Source organism: Ctenopharyngodon idella, chromosome 11 (assembly GCF_019924925.1).
Source record: "Ctenopharyngodon idella isolate HZGC_01 chromosome 11, HZGC01, whole genome shotgun sequence".
NCBI lineage: Eukaryota > Metazoa > Chordata > Actinopteri > Cypriniformes > Xenocyprididae > Ctenopharyngodon > Ctenopharyngodon idella.
The window spans coordinates 8,279,577-8,307,529 of record NC_067230.1 but is presented as its reverse complement, the minus strand read 5'-3'; the positions used below and the strand labels follow the sequence as shown (position 1 = coordinate 8,307,529).

Here is a 27,953-nt window from a genome sequence, read left to right as displayed (position 1 = left end):
TGTAAGGTAGTACAACTAGATCTCTTTTATTGAATCCAAAAGATTTTAAATATATTTTGCTGCATATAAATGTATTTTAAAGATGTTGAAGTGTCAAAAGGTCATTCGGTTTAACCGTCCAATACAGCCATTTAATTTGTGATTAAAATATCTTAAAATGTAATAAATGTATATATTTTTATTTTGGCTTGATTTTATAACATCATATATCAACATAGTGTAAAATGGTACTAAAAAATTGTTTCATTGATGTCATTCGGAGTAACCAATATAAAGGGACCATTTTGGATCAAGTCATGCGGTCAGTATCATGTGACAGGATGTGACATCATTCAGACACCTACAAAGGACCACATGGTCATGAAGCAAAGTAACTAACTCTCTTTTAACTATTTGAAAAATTCATGTTTTCACTTGCTTATACGCATTTCCCGAAACATCAGGTACAACCGCTATAAAACATGGAAAATGTACTAAATCTAAAATGTTTAATTGTCATTCGGTAAAACCGAAATTTTGATTAAACCGAATGACTTTTTGGTGACAAATTTTGTCCATCTTGTCTTGTATCTTTTGTCCATTTTATATCTGTATTTCCAATATTAGGGCTGCAAGTCTTTAATGCAACTGCAATAAATAATATATATATATATATATATTACACTTTGGAAATGCAGATATAAAATATTTAAATCTGTTTAAATATTTAAATCAATTTGAACTGATTTAGTTCTTGAAGCAGTTTTTTTTTTTTTTATCTCATTCTTCTTTTCACGGAGGTGTTTTGCTTTGCAGAGATATTATTCAGCATGCCAGAGTGTATTTCTGCTGAGGTGTTATAAACCTCCCTCCCTTTCTCTCCTTCAGTCTGCATTGGCCTACTTCCTGTGTGTTTGTGCATCTGCGGCAGAAGATGAGGGCAAGCATCACCTTGTGTAAAGTGGCGTTGTGGTAAAACCCACAATCCATCTTACATGAACTGGTCACGGGCTTATAATTACCAACAAGTCAGGGGTAGTTTTTTCCCTGTGGCCTTTTTCAACTATACAATTTACCAGAACATATAGCTTGAATCCATTTATGGTCTCTTTGTTTTGCTAACCAATGCTAACAAAGTCTATTGCAGTTGCAGCATCCTCCATGTTTGCGGTGGAGCTGTGTGTTTTCCCAGCGCACCATCTCTCCTGGTGATTGCAGGTTTTCCTCCATCTCTAAATGGCTGTCGTATTTCACCTTGCATGCGGTGTCGCAGCCACCGCCCAGCCCTGAAAAAGCTGCCGCTCTCCAAGTCATTACAGCGACACGTTGCTGTTTCCCAGTCGAGTGGCTAAATCACTCTCACACGCTGCAGGCTGCAGGGATGAGTTATACCACCCAAGAGTGAAGGGCAACGGAGAGAGGAAGCTGCTGGGTGATTAAGAGATTGCAGGTCATTGGAACATCTAATTCTGATTCAGCTCTTTCTTTCATGCCCTCCCTATTCTTCTTAAGTGTAGATGAGGCTGTATAACATCATGTCATCGCTACTTATCTAATGAGATTGTGGAAGATAAGTTTTCCTCCCTATAAAAACCAGATTATTTTGTTCTATCATCACAAGCACTTTATGTTGGTTGTGAGTTTGATGAGCAAAGGATGGGGAACAGAGAGCCTGTTCTCATTGGGTTTTCTTTTCTTTTCTTTTCTTTTCTTTTTTTAATACAGGAAACAAATTATTTTAATGACTTTCAGTTTCATTACTTTTTTTTCTACCCAACATTAGAGTACTGTTCGAAGTATAAACCTTATATAAATATACAAGTATGTATGTATGTATGTAAATATACAACAGTTCTTTCTGCTTCTTGAGTCTGATTGGTTGAGAGCCATGCGATATTCACCCAGTATCAGCACTGGAACCGTTTCACCGTTTGTATCGCTCCACTTGCAGGCGACTGTCATGGCGGTTGAGCAAATCCACCATATTTTTTTTTTTTTAAATACTACTGTTGTTATGTCACGAAATGTAGTTTTAAGATTTTTTTTAGGCGAGAATGTAGTTCTTTAGATCTCAAATAAATACCTCAATGAATCAATAGAAGAGGTTCATTCAAAAGTGCTAGAAAAATCATTAATGAAATCGTTCAGTTGAATCGTTCAGTTGAATCTGTATTAGAACCATTAAACCTCTTACTATTCCCATCCCCGCCTCCCGCTTCACTAGGGGTGGGAATTTGATTTAATAAGCCGCAGGAAGCAAACAGCCATAAACCTTGTTAAGATGAGAAATGGCACATTGATTCAATGGGCTTGAAGTACCTGCCCTTAATCTTCACAGGAGAGCACCAGGGCTATGGAATGTCCTCTCTGGGTTTTGATTATTCAAAAGCAAATGTTTTGCCAAGGATTTTGGCAAGTCAGCGGCTCTAAAATTCCCTGGGTCAGGGAATAGAATGGCAGTTGCTGAAAAGGCTCCACATGTTCTTGGCAGTTCGGGCACTTCAGAATGGCCGCTCCACTCCTGGCCCGGCCTGCTAGCACAATGCAGGTCTGTGTGTGAGGGCAGGGAAGGGGGTTTGAAGTTTTACAGGAGTTATAATGTTGGCCTTGTCTGAGTGAAGGAAATGCCGCTCCATTCTGAATGAGTTATGGCATACAAGGCCAGACCTCGACAACGTTCTCTGCTCGATCCACAGACAGGGTTTGTGAGCTACTGCCACAGCTACTTAACATTATAATTTGTGACACAAAATACTTTTGACACATCCATGAATGTTATTATAACTTATTTTTTTATTGATTCCCTCTGGCATCTTTATGCCACTCAAATGAGACTGTTTACAGTCTGAATGCCTGCTTGCGAAAACCTCAGGCACAGTCGTTTGGTTTTTGTTGATGCACCCCAGACCTTGTGTATTTTCCATTATATCAGATTGTGCCGACGGGGTCAGAGAGCTCATCCTGAGATCAAATTGCATTTTGCACCACCTGGGTTGAGAGACCAGAAATGACTGTTTTATTGACCACTAGCTATCAGGTTACCGTGCTCACTGGCGATCACTTAAAAACAAACAAGACGCCAAAGTGAGTTTTTATTGATCGGATGCAGAGCTTGTTAATCTGTTTGCGGTTGGATTGTGGGTAATAATCTATTGGACATCTTGTATGCTGCCCACGTTCGTGTTAAGGATCTGTCGGATATTATGGTGATCTCTTGATGTTTTTCCTCACGCTTATCACTTTGCTGGACATATGAGCGGCTGGTCCTAGGTCATAAATAGGATACTTCTGTTTGTAATGCTAGTTTTATCATTTGTATTAGGAAACTGCTGTCAGCTGATATGCTGCACTCTTTGATGGTGCTCTGATGTTGTATTGTGCACTTATACTTGACAGAATCAGATCAAAATATCTCACAAAAGCAGTCTCAACCTAGTGATATGCTTTCTCACTGGTTATGTTTAGACTAGTGGTATGTTCAAATTGTATTTCAGGCTGCATTGTGTGCAGTTCGGTGTTTGTTTGGTGCAGTGCTGTCTCTCACGCTTCCTGTGGCCTTTTTCTACTGAAGGAGAATAACCTCACATACTCAAAAGGCTACCTGACATCTGTGTATATTTAGAGAACAGGGAGCATTGTCATTCCACTGCATTTGAGCAATTGAAATCAATTTTTGAAGCTTCTTTTGTCAGGATGTTTCTTGAAACTGTCTACATTTACAGTTTCGAATGTCTCTTCAGTCTTTTCAGTGAGTGTCAAGAATTACTCAGATTGTGATCCTCCATATGAGTGTTTCTTCAACTATGTTGTGGGGTTGATTTTCTGTTTTTGTAATATGCCGGCGAGATTAAAACAGTTTTGGAAACTTTTTACCAGGCCTTCATCATTTATTTTTGCTACTTTTATGCATAGATTTTGTTATTTTTTTTATCCTTATTCCTTTCAGTTTTTTTATTATTAAAAGGTATCTTTTAATTATTTTTTAAATTATGATGATAAATTAAAACAGAGTAAAAATATAAATGTATTTATATTCTATTATATTTATTATTTATATCTATATTTATTGTCTGAAAATTATTTCAAGATTATCAATTTTTAAACAATTTTTGACTGTCCCTTAGTTGTGATGTAATTTCCACCACAACCAACAGTTGCAACTAAAATCTTTTTTTTTTTTTTTTTAATGCACTTGATTGTCAAGGAGACAAAATTGCCAGTTAGATATGACATGATGTGTGAAGAAAATCAAGGTAAATATGATTTGTGAGCATTATGTTTTTGTGTCATTTGTCAAGTTATGCAAAATATTATTTAACTGTGTGTATTTAGGATATATAAAATGCTAGCTATGAAATTAGTATTAGCAATATAATGGAGATTTACTCCAAGTTTACAATGTCATTTCCATCACGTTATTTCCAATAAAATGCTATACGCAACCAGGGCCTAAAACAAATTTTTTGCCACACCTGCCAATGGCCGGTGACTTACGAAAATTTATTTATTTACCAAAAATATTTTTTACCAGCCATGACACAAAAACAGGCAGTTATGACAACAAAATTTTAGATTGCCCTTTGTTGTTTGGTTAACAATAAAAACGCAGACAGTAGCAGGATTATTAGGATGCTGTCACTTTAAGACTGAATGCACACACGGATCATGCGTTTTGTGTTTGCGTTCACTTAAGACATAACTGACTATGTTTACAGGCATTTTTTTGGACATAATTTTGAGTTAATTTGTCCATTGAAGCACAGGAAGGCATGAAAGAGAGCTCAACTTTGCGCGCTGTCTGAGAGACGCGGCTTACAGGTCACGCGCTTGGCGCTTCGGATGTTAAACTTCCGCGTGAGTAACAAATTCCCTTTTGCGTGTTCCATCGCTTGAATATTTACATTGGAAAGGCTGATACTTTCGTGATGATGAAGCGCTGAGCCGTCAACTGTACTGAACGTAGTTCACGTTTGTTCACATTCATGTTGTCACAACATTGCATTGTTAGAATTCAAAAAATTATTACTGGCCAACTGCCAACTGGAGACTGACACCGTTTCATTCACTCGCCAACGCCTCTTTTCACTCGCATTTGGCGCTTGGCGAGTGTTAATTTTAGGCCCTGTACACAACATATTATTTGAGATGTGGTGGAAATTACACTGTAGTGGACAGTATTTACAGGACAAAATTTGCTAGATTAAATGATCTAGTAAGAGTCTGAAAAGTGTGTTTGAGGAGAGTTTATTTTCTAGAAGCCCATAGTTGAAGAGACACTCATATGCAGAGACACTCATACTCATATGCAATGCACTCATATGCATTTTTCAACATGCCTGATTAATCTTCCCATCATGAGATCAGCCATGAAACTGATCTCACATTTTGCTGTCTCTCTTCCCCTCTTCCCTGCTGTCTATCTGCTTCTGTGTTGACACATGGCTTATGTTTGCTCAGATGTGAGTCTCAGCTAATGCACAGTGGGACTGTGTTCTAGTGCATGTAAGCACACATTTAAAGCACACACAATCTAATGTGTGCACTTTTCTAACAGTTTCCTTTGGTCTGGAGTAATGTCTCTGCGGATAGTATACCATGAAGTGTTGAGCGCAGGTAAACCACTGTTCACCGACACAATTCAACACTGTTCCCTCATACAAATACAGCATCTTGCTGGAATTCAGCGTATGCCACTGGGTATGTGCGGTGTCCGCTTGGAGAATAGTAATTTAATAACCTCTTTATTTATGTAGTATTAAAAGGATGTGTGGATCTGAAGCCTTCTCGCCCCAGCTACTAAATCATCATTACGCCGACGTTGTGCTTTGAAATCTTAATGCTCTTTTCGACCATGACCGAGGGACCATCTAATGCCCTCCTCAGCACAGTGACACTTCAGGTTGGAGAAATAACACTCCAAACCCACAAAGTTTCATGTTACCCAGCCGCTGGCATGCACAAATGTGGCCACAATTAAGATGTTCATATACCGCTGATGTGTGCGGGTTTGCTAGCGCATGAGTACCTGCAAGTTTAAAGTACAGAGAACGGTTCGATTTATCATCAGCTGTCAGACAGATCCAGTACGTGTTTGTTTTTTTTAGTACTGCCCCGGGTAAAAACTGCAGGGTAAGCGAAGTGTGCAGCTGAATCTTGGAATAGGCGTCAGGTTGTTTAGTGAGAACACAAAATGCCTTTGAAGTTAAAAAAAGAAAAGTGTTTTTACCCTCCATAAGTGTGTAGAATGTTTTTAGTGAGATAGGTATTATAATGTAGGGATGCAAAACATATCAGCCACATATTGGACCATATCTTTTTTTAATGGCCAGTATTGAATCATTTTATTTTATTTATTTATTTATTTATTTATTTATTTATTTATTTTATTTTATTCACTCCATCCATCCAGGTTATAACATGAAAATTATCATTGGCTTATCATATTCCCTGAATGTCAATATCCCCTTCTGTATTATAAACTTTACTTGTATACCTTGACAATTTGACAAAACCTCCATTCAGGGACTTCCTCAATGGTAAAATTATTCATAAATAAAGTAAAATATGTTTTTGAGGGGATTAGTGTTCATCTGTAGTTACAATTTGCTTCATATAAAACAATAGAAGTGTATATTATGTCTTTGTTAAACTCTGTTAGCTCATTGCGAGAAAAAGACGCACCATCTCGGGACTCGTACCTGGCACACAAAGGCCCAGCATACGTCAGCAGAACGGCGGCTAACCGTGGGCCCGTCAACACCCTGAGTGGGTGCGATAATGCAGGCATACAATGGGCAGACAATGGGCACCAGGCCGTTCTGTGCCCTGCTAATCTCATTTCTGCTTTCTAAGCAGCCAGTGCTATAGTCTCCTCCGAGGGAGGAGGGGGTGATCCGCCTGTCAGCTTACCTCACACGCCCGTAAACATCATCCCAAAGCTGTGAGGACATCAGCTCAGCCTGACTGCAGGTGGCCACCAGCCAGAATGCCTGGTTTTGTTCATTTGCTCAAGTTTGATTTTGAAGACGACATGTGGTAGAGAGAAATGATGTCATACTCGTCCACTGGCAGCCAACAATATGGCAGAATTAAACACATCAAGCCCTGTTATATTGTTTTTGATCATTAATTAATGCATATTAGAGGCATTGTTCAAAGAGTCTTTAAAGTGGTTCCATTGAGGTTAAGATGCCTTTTCTCTATGAAAGCCCTGTGGTTATTTTGTCTTTAATCAATATAGACATCTGAAAGATTTTTTTGTGGAATGTTAGGAATGGAGAATGTTGCCTGTGCATGTGAAATGGTTTCATGGCAGTTTAGCCTGGCAATGCCTTTGGTCTTTGTTTGAGACAGATGAAGGTATGTTAGGTATTCCTTCATATTTCAGATGGGTTTCTGTTGGTTCTGATATTATTAGCTTGTATTAAGTATTAATTATGTATAATTATATATAAGTATTAATTATTATGTATAAGAATTATAAGTAATAATTACAGTCAAACCAAAAATTATGCAGACATTTTTGATATTTTTGATATATTTTTACTAGTGGGTGCAGGACACTAGGCCTATAAGTCATTTATGTAAGTGAGGATAGCAAAATAAAGTTAACTGTGACATATTATACCCAAAAATTCTTCATACAGTGGACTACCAGTAAAATTGATAAAAAAATTGGAACCAAAAATTATTCAGACACTTTGACCTGACCATGTTTTGCTTAAGTGTTATCTGACATAATATTATTTTTTTCTGACACAGTTTAACTCTTGATATCTTGTCATATTTTATTACCATTTTTAAACTATAGTTGAATAAACTGTATTAATGAATGAAATGTTCAAGGTGTCTGAATAAATTTTGGTTTGACTGTATATATAAAAGTATTTTATATATATATATATTCTCTCACTTTCTCTTTTTTACACACTTTCTGTTTTGATGATGTTGTTGTGAGACTGTAGATCTTTATGATTGGAGGACAGGTGATGGTATCAGTGTCCCACCCCACACTGGTGGTATGGAGCGGCTCCAGTGCCAGCTGTTATCTCCAGCATGGGAATGTGACATTCTGATAAGCTCCACTCGTGTTCCTACACCCTGTCTCCCCACTCATTTATTTACCCATGCTCTCCGATCTGTATCGCTCTCTTCTTTCTTTTACCGTCTCGTTCTTTTACGCAGTCATAGGACCGGATAAGATGAAAATCTGCCGCATGCAAACGTGGAACTGTAGAATGTCAATGTATGCCATTCTTGAATACCTAACACATGGTTCCATCTAGGGATGCACAAAATATATATAACATGAAAATAAATATTGGCTTACTGGTATCAACCAGAATGGATTTGTGATGTTTGAACCAGCTTTAAGAATACAAGGAACAACCTTCCAATACAAAGACTAGTAATGTTTCAAGGTGGGTGACTGGTGATGTGACATTATAATTGGTTAGTTTGGTGATGTTGTCTCATTTTTTAGTCAGAATGATGCAGGCATACGCCGGACATACTCTTCAGGTCCTCCGTGGGAAATGACACCCACCGAGGGCTTAATGAGGTCAGCTGTCTGTTGAGAAGAGCAGGATGCCCGTTCTGTATCAGTCCTTTGCCCCCTTTTCTTCATTTCTCTCTGTCTATTCTTTTCCCTTGTACAACAAAAGTGTCATGAGAGTTTCCTGGCTAGTCACCTATGGTAGTCTAAGAGGCTCAGTTTTAGAAAACCCGGATCATAGAAGGGGATGTGAATGTACACTACATGGACTAAAGTATGTGGACAGCCTCACACTACACCCATATGCATTTTTTATCTATATGTTGTGTAATATATATTGTGCATCTGTAATGTAAATATTGTTTAGGGTACTTAAATTATGAAAAGTTAGTCTATGTGCATCTGAACATCAGCTGACAGCTGTGTTGAATTTTGCCAGCAACAGATTTGTTTGCTGGCACAGTTCTCTCTGTAAGTGACAGTGCACCCTGAAAATCCTCAGCCTTGTGTATTTATTATTTATCATGGATGTGCCACCCACTGTTTGTCTAAGTCAAGCATAAAGCTTTGCTTTATTTTTATTGCACAACACAAGTGCAAAGCCAATTCTTTCTGAAAAATATCTATGAAGGAACCTTAGTCCAATTACTCAATTCATGCTGAAAATTTGGTTCAGATTACTGAAAGCTTCACTTAAAAAAACAAATTTGAATTGTTAATTTTAGCACCAAAAACTTCCTGTCAAAGCTTGTTGGATTAACACGCCCCCTCCGAAATCTCTGGACTGGCGGCAAAGCTGATTATTATGCGTTAGCCATTTGTAAACACAGACTGTGACGGTGTCTAAGTTCATCGAGCCTCGTGGTGGAGTTTTGCATATGTGTGTGTGTGTGAAGTGTTTGTACTGGGTTGCCTGAAGGTGGGAGTGAGAACTGTGTGGCTGCCCAGTGCTTGGAGTGATTTGTGTCAAAACCTTGTGTTTTTCCTCTAGATTACTGGCTTTCATGCTTCTGTTAGCATCTTCACTGTCTTACCTGAGTACTTGAGAGATGCTGTCTGTACTGCTGAGGGGTTCAATAGAGCAATCTGTCCATCAGTGTCAGTTTTTCTTGCAGATAATTACTGTATGTGAAATTTTAGCTCTTCAGGCAGCTGTCATTGCAGACAAAGATTGGCGGAGGGTTTGTTTTTATTCCCCCAGCCAACAGAGAATAAAATTCAACTAGATTTTTACATTTTCCGATGAAAATATGAGTGCACATGCAAAAGTCGCCACCTTTAATTTAGACTGCTGTGGGTGATTGCCAGGGCATTGCTATGCGGTTGCTAAAGAGTTATGACTTATTAACTTACTGACTAGCACCTCTGATAGGCCATTGCCTTCGACTGCTCAACAGATATGATTGTGATTGGATACAATGCTTAAAGCTTGTAAAAACACACTGTAAATAGAAACCTTCGATGCTCAGAGAGTGCTCAAATAAACATGAACAAGAGCTTTTGAAAGCAGCGTTTATCAGCAGGTACCGAATGTACTCGGTACTACCGGTACTGCAGAAATGCTGGTACCGTTATTTTATTTTATTTTTTTAGTACTGGTATGTTTGACAACCCTAGATCAGAAGTTATTTAAATATATAATGAATTTATATATCCTGCATATATTTATCACCCTCGTTTAAGGTCAGTGCTGAACCAATTCTGGCAAATCTTAGTACTTTTTAATAGTTTTTCTTCCCTCTCTCTTCTTAACAAACCATATTTTGTCTATAGACATTCATATTCGAATCTGTGAAAAACCTTTAGCACTCTTTATGAGCAACCCCCCAGTAATATCAATGCTTGCCTTTGCAATAATTCCCTCTGTACAGTCTGATACTCTCTAAGGATTTTAATTAGTTCATTATTAGATTTTCCTGCACCTTTTCAGTGCTAACCTGGCTATGGTATATTAGTTTGAGGGAGCCTCAGTATGCCATCCCGTAATTCCTGGCCACGGTATCTGTCTTGCCAGATGGCTGGTTGGTTTTAGACGGAGCGATGCAGTACATGGCACACAAGAGAGAGGAGCAGGGGACCAGACTGCAGCACAGATGGCCGTGTCCGCTCATGGCATTGGGTCTGGGGAGGGCTGGTGAGGCTGGGTGAGGTAAGGAAGTGGCACCAGTGAAACAAGCCCTAAAGACTGACAGAAGGTCAACTCGTTATTACAACCAAAAGCAGATCAACAGCTCATAATTGCTCTTTAAGAGCAATCCTGTATGCATGTATGAAACAGTCTGCTGGCTGTGTTCACATTGGCAAATCACCATACTTCTCATACTATTTCTGCAGTATATTATATTTATACCGGTGTTTCCTACCAAATTTTGTTGATTTTTGTTGATCAAACAAACCAGTACTATTTGTCATAACATATTTTAAAGATTTTTATTTAATAAGATGACTTTCATAAAAGCAAAACACATAATAGCTATATAAACATCCTGTTATAAATTAGTTCAGTAAGCATTTGTATGTAGTTAGCAGTATGCTAGTATTCCATTCCGAACACTGTCACATTCTGTGATCTCATTGGTTGATTGTCAGAAGTAACGAGTGGATCTGGTAAATTTGAACATTTATTCTCATGGCAGGGGGAGATGGAAGGTCAAGGAGGGTTTCCTTTAATGGTTTTATTGAAGATGGTCGTGGCTCACGTGATCTCAACCCTAAGTGGTCTAAATGGGAAAGAAAAATGCATTAGTGTTTTAAAGGTAGGATGAAGGAGGCTGGAAATGGGGGAAAAGACCTAGTTAACCGGTTAACCAGACACTTTGATGCAACCACCAGATCTTCCAGCTGTACTGAAAAGAAGATATGTCACAGGAACTAACAATTTTCTCTGACAGCACAGCTAATCTGTAAAATTAAACCTTCTAGCCAAGTTTTTTTTTAAAGATATTTCACCAGAAAATGAAAATTCTGTCATCATTTACTCACCCTCATGTCATTCCAGTAAATGATGACATAATTTTCATTTTTGGGTGAACCATTTAAGGTTTCATATAGTACAAGGTCAACAAATGAGCCAGAATTTTGGCCAAGACTGTTTTATAGGTTGAGGTTAAAGAGCTGATTTATTTCTGAGGTTTGCTTTGTTAATGCTTTGCTTTGGCCTTGGTGTCAGTCTATTGTAGAATCTCTTTTTTTTTACCCCCTTCTTTACCATCAAATGAAACATTTTTATCCCATACAGTGGAGCTTACAATGACTACAATGATACATTATCTCACATTCAGTTTTTCTGTTAAGTAAAAATATATTCTGTTGAAATAGGAGGGAAAGAAATCTTATTTCTTTGTCTATTAAGCAACCCATCATCTGCTGAGCTAATTGGCTCTGCTTCTCCAGAAATGTCACAGATAGCAAAATGAATTTAATGAGAACTTGTGTAAGAAAATGTGGTTCAGTATGCTGATGCCACTCATCTAGCTGTGCTGTGTGATCTCAACGCCTGTTTGGCTGCTGTCACAACAGAAATGTTCAAAGAAAAAGATGCACAAACCTGACTGAAACATGGATTTTAAGTTTTTTGCTGCTTGTCAGGAGTCTACATAACAGGAATGTTTTTAAACACAGCTGTTCAAAATTTATTTTTTTTTTTTTAAGAAATTAACTTTTATTCAGAAAGAATGCATTACACTGATCAAATATGACAGTAAAGACTTTATTAATCCCATATAGGAAAAAAATTCTTCATAATAGGCTATTTAATCAAAAACCAAACTGCTATTGTGTATCCATTGTTTTCTGCTGCTTTTGTAGATATACAGCCTTACTAAAAGTATACCAGTATAATGCAATAATTTAGTGAAGGTCAACATTAATGTAACGAAGGTTGCAGCAATAATTGCAAATAATGATGAAAAACAGTTTAAGGGTGTACTCACACTAGGCACGGTTGCTCTGAACCGATCCCGAGCGCGATTGACCCCACTCCCCCGTTGCCCTTACCGTTCCCGGCCGGAGCACGCTTACGTCATATACGATGCACCTTTTTGAATGGAAGAAAACAGGAAGAAATGCACTTTCGCTAAGATACTGCCTAATATATTTATCATTTATGCCGTGCAGCGATTTTCTCTTGCACGTATCAGAGGATTATTATGAAGGCAGCTGACGTTAATGGAGGAATTTGCAGCTTTACTCACAAAATACAATTCCTGTTCATCAATAAGGTGAGAAGTAGACCCGTTATAAACCCAAATACACTCGAATTAATTACATGAATTGATAAATATACTATCAGAGTAGTAATAAAGATGTTTGCCATCATAACGATGATAGTAGTGCACACAAAAGTAGTATCTGTTCCGTGCTCTGGCACGGTTAGCGCTCACACTGCATGCGAACCGTGCTCGAGCCCAACCGAACCGCGCTCTGGCCCACCTCTTCCAAGCGGGCCAGGGCCGGCTAAACGAACCATGCCAGGGCACGGAACCGAGCGATCACACTTGTCAAACGAACCTTTGAAAGCAGTCTTGATGAGCCAGTTGAGGACATGAGCTGTTAAATGACCCTGATGACCCCTCAATAGCTGCTGTTTGTAAATGGTCTGCTGAAAGTGTTAACCAAACCATGTGCTAATCGCTAATTGGAGAAGTCCAGCCACAGTCCCTGGCATTAGGTCATAAAAGCCAATGTTGCATGAATGAGGACAACGAGACTGAAGGAATGTCAACCTTGAGAAAGTAAAGTTTGTGGCAGGCATCGTCGCTGGCTCTGCACTGGCTTGTAGAGTGGAGTAACGGTTGACTCCTGTTTTTCTAACAGCCAAAGAATTTCCCCTCCAACTAATGCCCAGAGCAAGTCTGGCCTGAGGCCTCAATAAACAAGACTAGACTAGGAAATGGAATCTGCTAGTTTTGATGAGAATTTTTTTTTTTTTTTCTTTTTAGCCATCTTTGTCTGTTTCACTTACTAACTTCCTCTTTCTTCATGTAGTACAACATGACCTACTGAGCAATTCTGAGATGGGTCGTAGAAGCCTGAAGTAGGTTAACATCCCAGTATAGTCCAGTATAGTTCTAGTACAGGGCTGGGCTTTATGGGAGGAATTCCACCCTGCTGGGCGTACTCCCCTTTGGTCCATTCCTGACAAAACTTACTGTGCAAGAAGAACCACCCTCCGTCCCCCAGATGTTTTCAATGGAGCTTTTGTGGAATGCCCTGAACCTGTGCCATCAAATGGTGAATTAATCTCCTTAGGTACTCTGCAAACTGGCGACTCAAAGTGATAATTCACCCAAAAATGGAAATTATTTACCTATCATCAGTATGACCTTCTTTCCTCAGTGGAACACTAAAAGAGAATTTTTGATGAAAATCATGGTTGTTCTTTTCGATATAATGAAAGTGAATGGGGCTGTCAAGCTTCAAAAAGAGAACAAGTACCATAAAACTAGCACATTTCATTAGAGAAATAGCAATGTCGAATTGCTGAGTGAATCATTCCTTTGAGTTGGATCTTTTCAGTGAATCAGTTAATCTAGATCACAAAACCAGAATGATTTGTTCACAAATTGGACTGATCCAGTTCTCAAGTTCAACTCATTGACTCATTAATTTGGTTGCAGAAGTTAACATCTTACAGACAGTGAAGATTATCAGTGCATAACGACCTAAATTTTTAGAATCTTTAAATATTGTGCAAAATGGACCATATTTATAGAGTTTGTTATGTTGTTATAGGGCAGGGGTGTCCTCTCCTGCTCCTGGAGGGCCACTATCCTACAGAGTGTAGCTCCAACCTGCCTCAACACACTTTCCTATAAGTTTATAGTATTCCTAAAGATCTTGATTAGCAGGTTCAGTGAATTTAATTAGGAATAGAGATAGGGGGGTGTCCAAGTCTTCCCGGAAAGTTCGTATTTACTAGTTGTGAAGTCTTAATTATGACTTAAGGTACATTCAGATCACTTACTTGGTCGGAGCAAGATATTATTTACAAAAAAAATACAGAAATATTATTTTCCACTGACACACCCTCAACTTGAAAACTCCGGGCTCAAAGAAAGTCACGAGTTTCCGACTCGCAACTACAGCTTTGTGATGACGTTAATGTGCGTTTAACTCGTAAACATGATCTTTCTGCAGAACAGTGGCCCTCCAGGAACAGGTATGTACACCCCTATTCTAGGACATTGCTAGGTGTTTTTTTTTTCTGGGTAGTTGATAGATGGTTGCTTTCTGGTCCATGTCAAGACCCTGACTCTCTTTGTGATATTAGTTTGGAAAAAAAAAATGGCTGTAGATATTCAGTGCACTGTAAATTGGTGGATTTTTTTGGCCATTTTAGCATAATTCTAATGAAACAAACCCCTAACCTCCCAAGTATGAGCAATAATAATAGTGTTACTTGCCTTAGCAGAACCTCTAAAGATTTATATAAGCTTCCTCTGTGTAAATTACTCTGGTTGCGGATTTTCCTGTCTACGTACCTTCCTTTGTTTCCACCATCTTGTTTGTGGTTTCCATTATTCCTGTTCTGAAGGTGTTTTTCAAAAGGCAGAATTCTGTTAAATGTGTGTGCATGTGTGAACTATCCTTGTTTTGTACGGATGAGTAGGTGACAACAGTTTTTCCACCCCATTGGCTCTTGTGGAATAATGTCAGCTGTGTAGATGGAGCCTTTTCCCTGTAGTCTCTCCTCAAGGAAAACCCACGCTGTGTTTCCTGATCCACACCGAAATAGGTTAGCCGGGGAAGAGGAAATATGGGTCGCCATCATAAAGCAATTATCTCCTTTAAATGTTTTAATGATTATTCGAGGGAGTTCAGCGAGAGGTTTTGATTTTCAATCTCACATCCCTCACCATTCACGTACAACGTGGTTTCCACAGTAACTGGTTTGATTATGGAAATTGGGGAGAATGAAGGCTATGATAATGTTCTGTCAGCTTGAGTTTATTTTTGAGCCTGATGTCACTCACACACAATCACACACTTCCTCCTTCTTTTGTTCCACCAAGGAGATGTTTATTTTGTCCTGACAGCTGCTCTCTAATGGAATCGCGTCCCTTTTTATCTATTCATTCTGATGTTTATTGGTGTAGTCGGTGCTGGCGTGTCAATCTGGTGTCATTCATGTGCCTTTCTCTCTTTTTCCACTTCTTCTGTCTCCTTGCACACAATTAGAGTCATGGTACAAGATCCTTGAAAGGGTCCTCACAAAGCAACTAATCATAAATAAATCTCTCCCTCCTTAGTATAGTGATATTCAATATACAATGGTCCCATAATGCTCTAGAAGTAGCATTCAGTCATTGAATTCATTCATTTGAAGCTAATCAGAGTAATTTTCCTCCTCTTAATTCTACTTTCTATTTCCTGATTTTGTGTCATCATCTCACTGATGTATCCAGTCATTATGTCTCTTTGAATATTTAAAGACTCCATGAATTGGCTTAACAAGCACTATTTTTTTTTTTTACCCCTTTGCTGATATATTTCCTATTGAAACAGAAAGTAGGCATAGGACATATAGGCTTTAGTCAGTAGGCTTTAGTTTGTGTCACTGCCGCAATGATACTTCTGTTGCTATTTAATGATATTTCCTCTCTTGCAACGACATTTCTTTTCATGTTTAATGGTGCGAGGGCGGGACAACATGTCACTGTCATTCGAGATCACAGCAATAGCAAATGACAACAATCCAATCAATATCCGATAAACAAAATCAAGTCCAGCCCCCAGATTTTTTTAGTTCAAGAATCCACTTTCTCGTAAATAGTCTTTTCTTTCCTATTGTGAACTATTGCAACTTCTGTTTCATTCTAACCTTAAAGAGATGCAAACTCAGATTAAAAAAAAGATTTCTTTTACCATGGAACAGACCTAAAAACAGGCCTAAAAGCCAAAAATGATGCCATGGGGGCTTTAAAAGGGTGAGGGAAATGTTGGTAAGTGTGTGTGATGCAAAATCTGTCAAATTTTTTCTTCTTTCCATTTTTATCGTTCCCTCCACCTCTCCTGAAATTGTATCTCTACACCCCCCCTCACACATTTCCTGTACTCTCCTTCCTTCAATGAAGAATGCATCTTTCATTTGCGGATTAGGTTTGGCATGTCTGGAACTAATAGAGTCCACCCCGCTGAAATATGTTATAAAATGATGGACCAAAATGGGGACCCGGGGCACTGTGCCACATGTGACTGGAAGTGCTTTTCTTCGATGTTCACTGGAGTTTGGGCTCTCAGTTGGCCTCAAACTGTAGCTCAGGTGTTCAGGTACAGGGCCTCATCCTAGCCAGCTGTTCGTCCCATTCTCCCAAGAGTTTTAGACCAATTCCTCTTGCATTGTGGAGCTGGCTCTTCGTTCTCTCTCCCTCTACAGCCGGCTGCACAAACTGGCTTCCTGTCATCTCCCTTTTGCTTCCTGTTTGCTCTGATGAATGGATGGTTTCCTTTAAGCTGCCTTCAGTGACGCAAGTAGTGTACGCTATCCAACCCGCCTCCTGGAAACAACTGGTCCCTTTCAGATTTGCTTCTTTTTTTTCTTTTCTTTTTTTTTTTATTGTATCCCATAAAAGTTACGGAGACAATAGCACAGCTTAGAGCTGCACAATGCTCTTTTTCACGAACGCACAGATGTGTGTATCTTTCTTGCTGTGTTTTTACATCTCAGCTGTGATACAAACGCTAATATAATTTATTGGCAGAATCCTACACTGTTAAAAAAAGAATTGTTGGTTTAACTTAAAAGTAAGTTACCTGGTTGGCTTAAAATTTCGAGTTCATTGAAATAAAAAATTTGGGTTAATACAATGAAGGGGATTGATTTAATCAACAGAAACTCAAATTATTGTTATCTGAATCACATTAATTATTGAATTTGATTTGACAGAAGAAAAAATGTTGTGATAATTCATGAAAATAATTTTTTACAGTGTACTTATTTGTTTTGTATCAAAATTGTACATCTAAGAAAATGAAAATCATTTATTTTAAATGTAGATTAAGTGTCTAAATACTTCAAGCCACTATATTTAGAGCCATATGAGAAGAAAGTGATCTGTAAAGTTTGGGTGAGATTACAACATCCTGTGCCTAACATTTCTTAATCATTAGAGCTTGATCTACATGTTTTTCCTGGAATCCGTCTTTTACGATATTTTCCGAAGGAAAATCCACCTAGTGGGTTTGTTGGAGAAGGCTGATATGACATCAAACTCTACATATGCAGTTAGATTTTTCTGTCTGGTTAATAGTTTTTTCAGGACTATCTTTCCAAGTGATTTTTTTCTTTTGTGGAAAATCACCCAAAAATGACCGTCATCTTACATCGTTACTCACCTCATGTTGTTCCAAACCTGTGAGACGACTTTTATGGAACACAAAAGAAAAAATTTTTTTTTGTCCATACAATTGAAAGTCGATGTGGTCCAAAACAACACTATTGGACCCCAATGACTTTCACTGTATGGACAAAAAAGCATTGGCAATGACATGAGTAAATGATGACACAATTTAAATTTTTAGGTGAACTATCCCTTAAAGTTTCTAAAACCCATTTATGAAAATTGCTGACAAACTTTTAAATTAAATATGCTTTCAGATCTTCCCTGACAGATTGAAACTTGTTGATGTTTGTTGTCTGCAGTGATATGAACTGCGGTAGAGGCAGAGCACAGGGGAGGAGTGTACTTAAATGTCTTTAATTTATGATTTTCTGAATGCGTCAGAGTGTTTGCCTGCCGGTGAATACCTCAGACATCTACTTACCAACGGTGAGAGGATGACTAATGTCAAAACAAGACTTCCTGGGCTGTTTGTGTGTTGGTTTCACATGCACAACACTTTTAACCCCTCTTGTGCTCCCTGTTAGTGTTGTCCTTGAACTCGTTGAGGTTACAGAGTGGCACTATAAACACTAATCTCATCTGCTTAGTCACCATGGCACCCCAGCGTTCACGAACTTCAAGCGTGGCCTCTGTTTTTGAGGACAGCAGTCTTGCCGTCTACCTCCTGTTGATTTCTATCTCCTTGCTTTTAAAGCTCTGGCGACAAGCCTGGAGTTTGGAGCCCTTAGCCAGGGCTTGTAATGAGATATGACAGATTTGGGGTGGGGTTTTTAGGGGAGCCGGCTGAGATGCTCTCAGGGAAATGAACAAAGTGACAGCTGGGATGAGGAGGGGAGGAGGATTGATTTGGCCTTAAACAGACAGCACCATTAGATTACAGACCCCTGATGGACATGGCTACACTGGACATCAAACCGTAGTCCTTATAAATTAAATTCAGATTATTTGTAGAGCGTTTTTCATAATATATGGGTCAATGACATGTTGTCTGTTGTCCAGATCTATTATTAATTTTATTTTTTAAATACAAGTTATTCATGCCACAACTTGAATAACTTCATTTTGATATTTTTGGGAGGCAGAAATGTGAGTGTAGTACTGTACTGATATCAAAATGATATGAAAACATAATTAGATTATTTTATTATTATTTTTGTTATTATTTATAATAAATTTATAATTCCATTTTGATGAACAAAAGTTTTTCAAAGCATTAAAGTAAAAAAAAAAAAGGAAATTACATCATAGAGACATTTTTAACCTATTTTGACCTTTTATGACAAGAGAAACTAAATTTGTTTTTTAAAGATAATTTATTGTGTTCTCTCTTATTGTCATTGACCCATATGTCATCAGCATGCAGTGTTTGTCTTCCCAAGATTATCTTTCAGTCCTTTGTCCAGTGCCAGCTTGTCAGTCAATCTGTTTTGCTCACTCCCACCCTTCCTTTTAGTTAGAGGCAGTGTAATCAATAATGCATGGCTGTGTAATACCCTGACTGAGCAGATATCTCAGCAGGTAGCTGTGATGATTGTTGTTTGGGGACTGGTAGGTATTACTCAACACTGTGTTTTGTTCTGTCTTATAATGAAGGTCCCAGCCAGTGCTTTGCTGCATGCTCGCCAACAGCCGTGTCGCAAAGACTTCCATGTAGCCATGAAAGTAGATCATTATATAATGCTTGTTCAGCAAATGCACACTCAAGGAGGCAGGGGTCATTGCTGCCTGATTACTCTGAGATCATTTAATCTTTTGTCACCTTAATGTTTATGACATGCTCAAGTAATTGTTCTCAATCAAACAGGTCACTTGAATCAAGGTCAAGTGTCCTTGTTTGTTGATTCAGAGGGGAAAAAGTTCTTAAACTTTCGCACCTGCAGTTGAAGTAAAACATCCGCTTACTCTCTTTTCTTGAATTTACTGTGTAGAATTATCTATCTGTCTATCTATCTGTCTAATATATTCTATATTAATTATATATAATATTTACATTATATATATAATATAATATATATATTTAGTCTATACATTGTCTAATTCTATAGATTAGTCTAATATTTAGTCTATAAATGTATAATATACAGTATATATAACATGTAGGCCTATTATATTTTATGCATTAATATTATAAATTATGCATTATAATTTTTAAATAGTAAATCAATTATATAAATTACGCTTTAAAATTATATTTTAAAAGTGTGTATTGTGACTATTCAAGCATTTATATTGTGGAGTATGTTTTTGGCACAAGGACTAAGTGAATGTTTGAGGGACATACTATACTTGGAAAGGTTTTTTTTATTAATTAATAATTTATAGTGTGCAACAAAACGTGTTCATTTAGCCTCTGGAGGTAGATATGGAGCCAAAAAGATTTTTTTTTAGTACAATATTTTTAGCTTTTTGGATTTCTCTTACTGAGTTTATGTTTGTTCTTTTCACTCAGGGCATTTTAACAGATTTTCCTGTATAGATGCAGAACAGCAGGATGGCCAGAGAATTGGTAGCACAGTGTTTCTCAGGCTTAGGAAACATTTTATGAGCCCCAGAGACAAATGTAGAACATCTGACTTGAGTTTCCCTGTGAGTATCGTTAGATTATACTCTTCCTGCTGTTGAGGACAGTGATGATGATGGCGTTTACTGCTCTTCTCAAATCTCTATATAAACTGATACTGAGTTAATTAGTAATGGTGCTTGTTCTAGCTTGTATTGCATTTAGCACAAACAGTTCAGATTATACTTTTATGACTGTTTTACTTTTCCAGCAGCCTTGCTTAATGTGCTGTCATTAGATCTATTCTTCAGTTTCTTTCCCCAGCCTGACACAGCCCTGTTGGCTTCATGCCCTTCACCTAACCAATCAACTAAGGGCTGAAAGCCTTGGCAGTTAACAGGATTTGGTTTACACATTGACATGAATGAACACATAGCTACAAGAACATTAGTATCACTCCACCACCATGATCTAGACACTTAAAGGGATAGTTCACCCAAAAATGAAAATTATGTCATCATTTACTCACCCTCAAGTTGTTCCAAACCTGTAAAAATGTCTTTGTTCTGTTGAACACAAAGGAAGATATTTTGAAGAAAGTTTGTAACCAGGCCGCTTTGGGGCACCATTGACTTCCATAGTAGTAAAAAAAAATACTATGGAAGTCAATGGTGCTCCAGAACTGTTCAGTTTCCCACATTCTTTAAAACATCTTCCTTTGTGTTCAGCATAACAAAAAAAAATTATACAAGTTTGGAACAACCTGAGGGTGAGTAAATGATGACAGAATTTTCATTTTTGGGTGAACTATCCCTTTAAATCAACTCTTTAAAATGCCAGAAATGCACATTATCATGCTCTTCTCCATTATTTGGTTATCATTTGTTGAATTACTGCTATAGAAAATGTAATAGAAATTAGAAAAATAAAATTGAAAATGTAAAATAATTGTGATACAGTCCTATGATTGCCAAAACATTATGTAGAAAAAATATTACAATATTCCTGTTAAATTCTGTTATTTTATTATTTTATTTTAGTTTGGTTTGGAAACCCCTGGTTTATTTTATTTTATTTTATTTTATTTTATTTTATTTTATTTTATTTTATTTTATTTTATTTTATTTTATTTTATTTTATTTTATTTTATTTTATTTTATTTTATTTTATTTTATTTTATTTTATTTTATTTGGTTGGTTTGGTTTGGTTTGGTTTGGAAACCCCTGGTTTCCTTTGTGTCTACATTTTATTTTATTTTATTAATACATTTTTTTTTATTAACCCCTGGTTTCCTTTGTGTCTACATTTATCTCAATAAAAAAGAAGCAATGAGCTCATAATTGAATTATTAAGCCCATGAAGGCCTGACTGGTTGATTGACCATGTTGTGTCTGCGTGTTTGGAGACGATTTCCTTTTTGCTAAAATTACAGGGCTCCTTTTGAGAGCTGAGGCATTACGATGTGGCAATGACTCATTTCACGTCGTCATAAATTATACGGAGGGTAGAAAATTACACGTGTCAGTGGTATTGACACATGCTGGCATGTCAGACTAGGGCTTAAGGGCTGCCTTGTGATATAGTCATATAAAAACCATCACAATGAGAAGTGGGAAAAGTCCAATCCTACAGCCCTAGGATGTACAGGAGTGAACTTTGTTGTGTTTGACTTGACTGAGACACAGAGGCAGTGGAAATCCCACTTCTGTGTGATGTCAGAGTGAAAGTGTGCTCTCAGCGTAAAAGCACAATAGAGTCGGGACAGCTGGGTATCATAGCCCTGGGACTGTCACACCCCGCTGGTCTCCTCTCTTCTCCGGGCTGGAAAATTTAGAACATATGGAGGCAAAAGTCATCAGATTTCTCTACAGCAGGAGATGCAAAGGTACTGTTGATTCTGGGACCTTTTCAGTTTGTTTTTTTGTCACTTGAAACACTGGTTTGACAGCTAACGCAAGACTTGGCATCAATTGAAATGTGATCCCGCAGCTGTAAACGGTGAAATAGGTGCTTGTTTATAGTCTTCCCTGTTTGGGTGAAGGATTCTGCATTGCTTTGAATAGTTAAACTGCTTGATGGCAGTACTTGCTTCAAAACTAGATGGCTCTGCTGTATTGTATTAGGGTTTTTTAATTGGAGCTTTAGTATGCAGGACAAGTATCCATAGATCCAGAGTTCCCAAGGGCTCACGTAAACATCATAATTCAATATTTCAATAGGCTGTCGGGATTGAGCGGAGTAAATTAATTTGGAGCCATGCTTGAGTGCTTGGCGGATGTTGGCTAGGGAGAAAGAGAGACAGAGAGAGATGCAACGGAAATGAAAAGTGATAAGCTTGGATAAACTCTCTGAAGGTGTGTGTGTGCATGATGGACCACTGTAAAGCAATCTCTTGACCCTAAGTATTGTTCTCTAGTCTCTTGAGAAGCATTTTAGTGTTAAAGCACCAAATTTACTTTTTATGATTGATGATCAAAAAGATCATTAAAAAAAGTTTTTTTTTTTTTTTTTTTTTTGCATAGAAGGTTGAATTGTCTCTCCACCAGCTATTTTTGACTTTGTTTGAGGAACTAGGCTAGAGCAGCATAGACTAGATTGTGAAATGTGGGTGAAGGATTTTTTTCTGCCTGGATCAGAGTATGATCATGTTTTCGATGATATAGTGAGCAGTCTCAGATGAAATATGCACATGTTTCTTGCATTTCAATTGAATTTTCATTGCGTAGTAATGGTAAAAAACAAGTTTTGAATTTGCAACATTTGCAAACAGTGTGCAAAATGAGTTTACGTCCATAGAGGGTGAGTTTACCAGTCATAAATATTTCTGTTTTTGTGTGTGTGCATTTTATAAAGAAATGCATGTTCTCCATTACAAAGATTACGTTAGTGGATTTTAGTTATCAAATTACAGCAAAAACATCATGATTTTGTTCATGCATTTTTGGGTATTATTTTGGTGGCTTAATGTGAGGAATATTCCACACATGTGTTTCCACATGGAGTTTTGGAGAAAAACTAAACAACTTGAGGCATCCTTTGCAATCATAAACAAGGCATTTATGATTGCAAAATTTCCTCTTAGGAAAAACATACACAAGTCACAACTGATGATCGCATAGGGTCCATGCTGAATGTTAATTTTTGACACTGTTTGCTAATATTTGAGCATGAATACAATACCATTCAAAAGCTTAGGGTCAGTAATATTTTTAAAAGAAATGTATACTTTTATTAAGCAAGTATGCATTTAATTGACCTAAAGTGACAGTAAAGACTTTTGTCCAAAAAAATCCTATTTCAAATAAATGCCGTTCTTTTGAACTTTCTTTTCATTAAAGAATCCTGAAAAGATGTATCAATTTCCAGAAAAAAAACTGTTTTCTTGACTTGAGCACCAAAAATTAGCATATTAGAATGATTTCTGAAGACTGGAGTGATGGCTGCTGAAAATCCAGCTTTGCCATTACAGGAATAAATTCATTCATAAACATATAATACATGTTTATGAATGAATTTATTCATAATACATTCATAAAATATATTAAAATAGAAAACAGTTAATGTAAATGATAAAAATATTTCACAATATTACTGTTTAAATATATGCAGCCTTGGTGAACACAAGAGACTCCTTTCAAAGACACTAAAAAATGTTTACAAAGTGTGTAGATAGTGATGATGCAAATTTCATCAGTTTTACAAAATTGATTCTAAGCATCTTAATGCATAACCAGGGTGTGAAGTACTGCAATAACTCTGCTGCTTCTTCTTCTTCTTTTTCTCTGATTGGCAGAGATCCGAGCCCAGTTGGTGGAGCAGCTTAAGTGTTTGGACCAGCAATGTGAGATCCGCGTGCAGCTCCTGCAGGACCTGCAGGACTTCTTCCGCAAGAAGGCAGAGATCGAGATGGACTACTCCCGCAACCTAGAGAAACTAGCCGAGAGGTTCCTGGCCAAGACGCGCTACACAAAGGACCCTCAATTTAAGTAAGAGAACATTTGGCTGTGTTTCCATTTAAGTTGTTTTTGCTGATAAATCGTAGTCTCGTGATTCATGACATTACCTGGGCGCAGTTTGAAATCAATATGTTTATCCAGGCTTTTTTTTCCCCTCTCTCTCACACACATTTCTGATTGCATAAGAGCTGTTTTGCAGTGAAAGTTGAGTCTGTTGAGTAAACTCTCACCAGGGTCATGTGATATTCAGTCAACACTTCATTTTGTGCGTTTTCAAGATAAATTCATTAAAATCTTCCGTAACCACTCATAACAGTCATATTTTAGCGTGTAGGCTTAAACAGAGTCTCCTTGTTTGTCAGGATGATGATGAACCAGCTTCAGATGTAAAGACAGTAAGTCTTTTGAGGCTTTCACAAGACCCTGCTGTTATATAAGAGGCTTGTCTCACATCTCTGATTAGATAGCAGTGGGGATTTTGATTGTGGAATAAAGTCAAGTATTTTCTTCGAAGTCCATGGTTCTGCTCCAGTGACCCATATTCGATCCTGATACTGTAGTGTTATGCCATATTGTGATGAAACAGCTAGTGTAACATTAAGAAAAGCAAGTAAAGTGGAGCATTAATGTTCTTACTCAAGATATAAATGTTTATATTATACTGTCTGATTGACTATATTAGCTTATTTTATTGTTTAGTGTGAAACAGAACAGTCTTTTGAGTGGCCTTGGTATCATTTTCATACTTAGAGCTTGACTTTGAACAGGCTTACCAGGCTTTTTATAGCTTGGTTGCGTAGAAAGACAAGTGGCAATTATGCTGAAGACCTGGCATTAAATGAATGAAGATTTCCCGATACCAACTAGTGAGCCATGAGAATGATGCAGTCTCACTGCAGTTGTTATGACAGGATATGCTGCGGAAGAGCCTATTAATCAGTGTTATATGATTGTCTAAACGGATCTCTGTGGTTAGATGCTTGGATCCTGTTGGATTCAGTTTGATCTGGTTGATGTGGTAACCTCATCCTCAAAGAATAACAAAGAAGAGCTTAAAGACCAACTGCCTCAGAGTTTTAAGTATACTTCCCTACCCTGGCTTATGTGTGAATTATGGCCGAAAGAATCAGGATGTAGTCTGGATGTCTTGTTAACAGTGCTGTCAAACGATTAAAAAATTAACTCGATTAATCACTTTTTTTTTTTTTTTTTTTTTTTTTTTTTTTCTGCGATTAATCACAATTAAAAACACTTATGTTTTTATACATTTTTAATATATTTTATAATGTAATAATTTCACAGTTAATCTCCAAATTAAAACAACATAAAGAAACAACCTGAAGACAGTATATTTTAAATGGCATTACTTTAATGGCATCTTTTTATGAATGAAGGCCAGTATCACTGATACTAATACTGCTTTCACTTTCTCACAGCTCTTTACTTTCATTTTAAGACTTTATTTAACTCATTCAATGCTGATCTTATGAGGACACTCAACAAAACTGATATTTTTGGCATTATTGTGTGTGTTATTGTTCGTTCAAGCGTGAAAGAGAACTCGATTCTGGCGCGCCGTCCACGCGCACGATGGCGCGCGTCTTTCTGTGCGTCGTGTGTGTGACAGGACATTCACATACAGCGCATTCTCTTTTTCTCTTTTGGTGCGTTTAAATGGTTTAAAAGCATTTGCATGAATAAGAGCTTGATCATATATTGTAATGCTAGCCAAAGGATGACAGAAAAAAATGGATGATGCGTTAATATTTTTAATGCGTTAAACTGGAAAAAAATTAATCGCATGCGTTACCGCATTAACATTGACAGCACTACTTGTTAATTGAAGCATGTGATAATGTCGCTAACAATAATGTCTTTCCCTTGTCTACAGCAAGCTTCCTGACCATTATAAAGCAAAATATTTGATTTATCAAAGGTGCTTTTATAACTCACAACGGTCCATATTTGTGGTAACACGTTGTCATCCTTTTGTGCTTGCTGTGTAATTAGGTTGGACTGGATTTGAGTTGTTTTCCAGTATCTAGTATACATACTTCGACAAGTTTCTTTCTGGCGGTTTTGCCCCTGGCACTGTTTTGACATGGGGGATATCCAGTGTTTGAACTTTTTTCTTTCTTTCATTGTTTCTTTCATTTCCCACCTTGTCATATGCTTCTCTTTGCTCCTTCCCTTTTTCACTCTCTGTCTTTCACATTATTTTGCTCTTTGTATTTTCACTTGACTCCTCTGCTCCCAATATAATGGTTTGAAGGGCTGGAGGCTTCAAGTATGGGAAAGTCAACATAAGGCTCTCTAACAGCTACTAGAATAATCAATAGTTTGCACACATGTTTTTTGAGAGTGGTTTTCTGTGTCAGCTCTGTGCCTTATCAGGCCATGGTGGTGACAAGAGCCCTGTGTACCTCAGACTCTGGGGGAGGTTCAGTTCAGGTTCAGGGGTGGATGTATATAACAATATTCTTCATTTTTTGACAACAACAGTATATGTTATAATATAGACATAATATAATAATATAATATAAATATAAAATAATATATATATATATATATATATATATATATATATATAATTTTTAATGGAAAAAATATTTAGAAATGACTGAAAAAAATAATGAAATAATTATTAATAATAATTCATAAAGTAATTCTATTTAAAAATAACAATCTACTGTACTATTACTGTTAAATAAAAATAATAATTTATTTTTTAAATAATTATTTCATTTAAACCATTATCTACATTTATCAAAAATAAACAAATCATTTTATGGAAAATTATTCAGAAAAAATTATACTGTAAGTTTTTTAATAATTTTAATTTTAATAATATTTTAATCAACAACAACAACAACAACAATATAGTGTTAAATAATACAAATGTATAATTTTACTTTTTTTTTTTCAAACCAATATCTAAATTTATAATAAACAAATGTATAATTTAATGATTCTTTTTTATATTTTAACCATTATCTACATTTTAATTTATCCTAAATAAACTAATAATATGGATAAATTGATGGATGAAACTAATAATAATAATGATGAAAATACTTTGTTTTATAATACAGTTTTATGATTTTCTTATGTTTTAAGAAATGTCTTATGTTTTTTCTTGTGTTTTCTTAAGAATCATTTCTTGAGAAAGAGAGACTCATTTCTTAAGAGACTCGTTTCTTCATTTTAAAATCATTTCTTTTTCTTGTTTCCTGATTTTTGTATCTTCCTCATTTTTCTCCCACATTGGGCCTGCATTACACCATCTTTCTCACTGAACACTCCACGCTACACAAAGTGTACAATAACCCCTTCCGCCCTGATACTAGTGACCCCCGCTGAGATAGATTTTCTAATCAGCTCGTCATCTCATCCAGTCTAAATACCATTCCAGTCTAAATATCATTCCCTGCCCTCCATGGGTCCCCTGAGCCTCTGGAGTCCAGCTCCAACATCTGCATGTTTAACAGGCGAAGGCAACATCTGGGACGATGATGCCACGATGGAATGTGAGGTATTTTCTGGCCCCGCTCCACCAGAAGAACGTAGCTGTCGGTGAGGCCCTGACCTACAAACTAAGGGGCATCTATCGGGATCGTTTGGAGAACCCTGATATACTGCATATGTTCTTACAGGGAGAGTTCAGCTCAGTGCCTTCCGT

At 37.1% G+C, this 27,953-nt stretch overlaps 1 protein-coding gene across 7 annotated transcripts in view; it reads left to right on the top strand.

Moving 5' to 3' along the window:
* Window positions 1-27,953, top strand: part of srgap2 (SLIT-ROBO Rho GTPase activating protein 2) — a 97,979-nt gene that overhangs the window by 24,655 nt on the left and 45,371 nt on the right. For 6 of the 7 annotated variants that reach the window (XM_051913121.1, XM_051913120.1, XM_051913124.1 and 3 more), the window contains one exon: window positions 24,112-24,304. In XM_051913121.1, the coding sequence (XP_051769081.1) occupies window positions 24,112-24,304 (193 nt within the window). Of the gene's footprint in view, window positions 1-22,046; window positions 22,204-24,111; window positions 24,305-27,953 lie in introns of those variants that run through there. The other variant, XM_051913123.1, reaches the window with a different exon arrangement.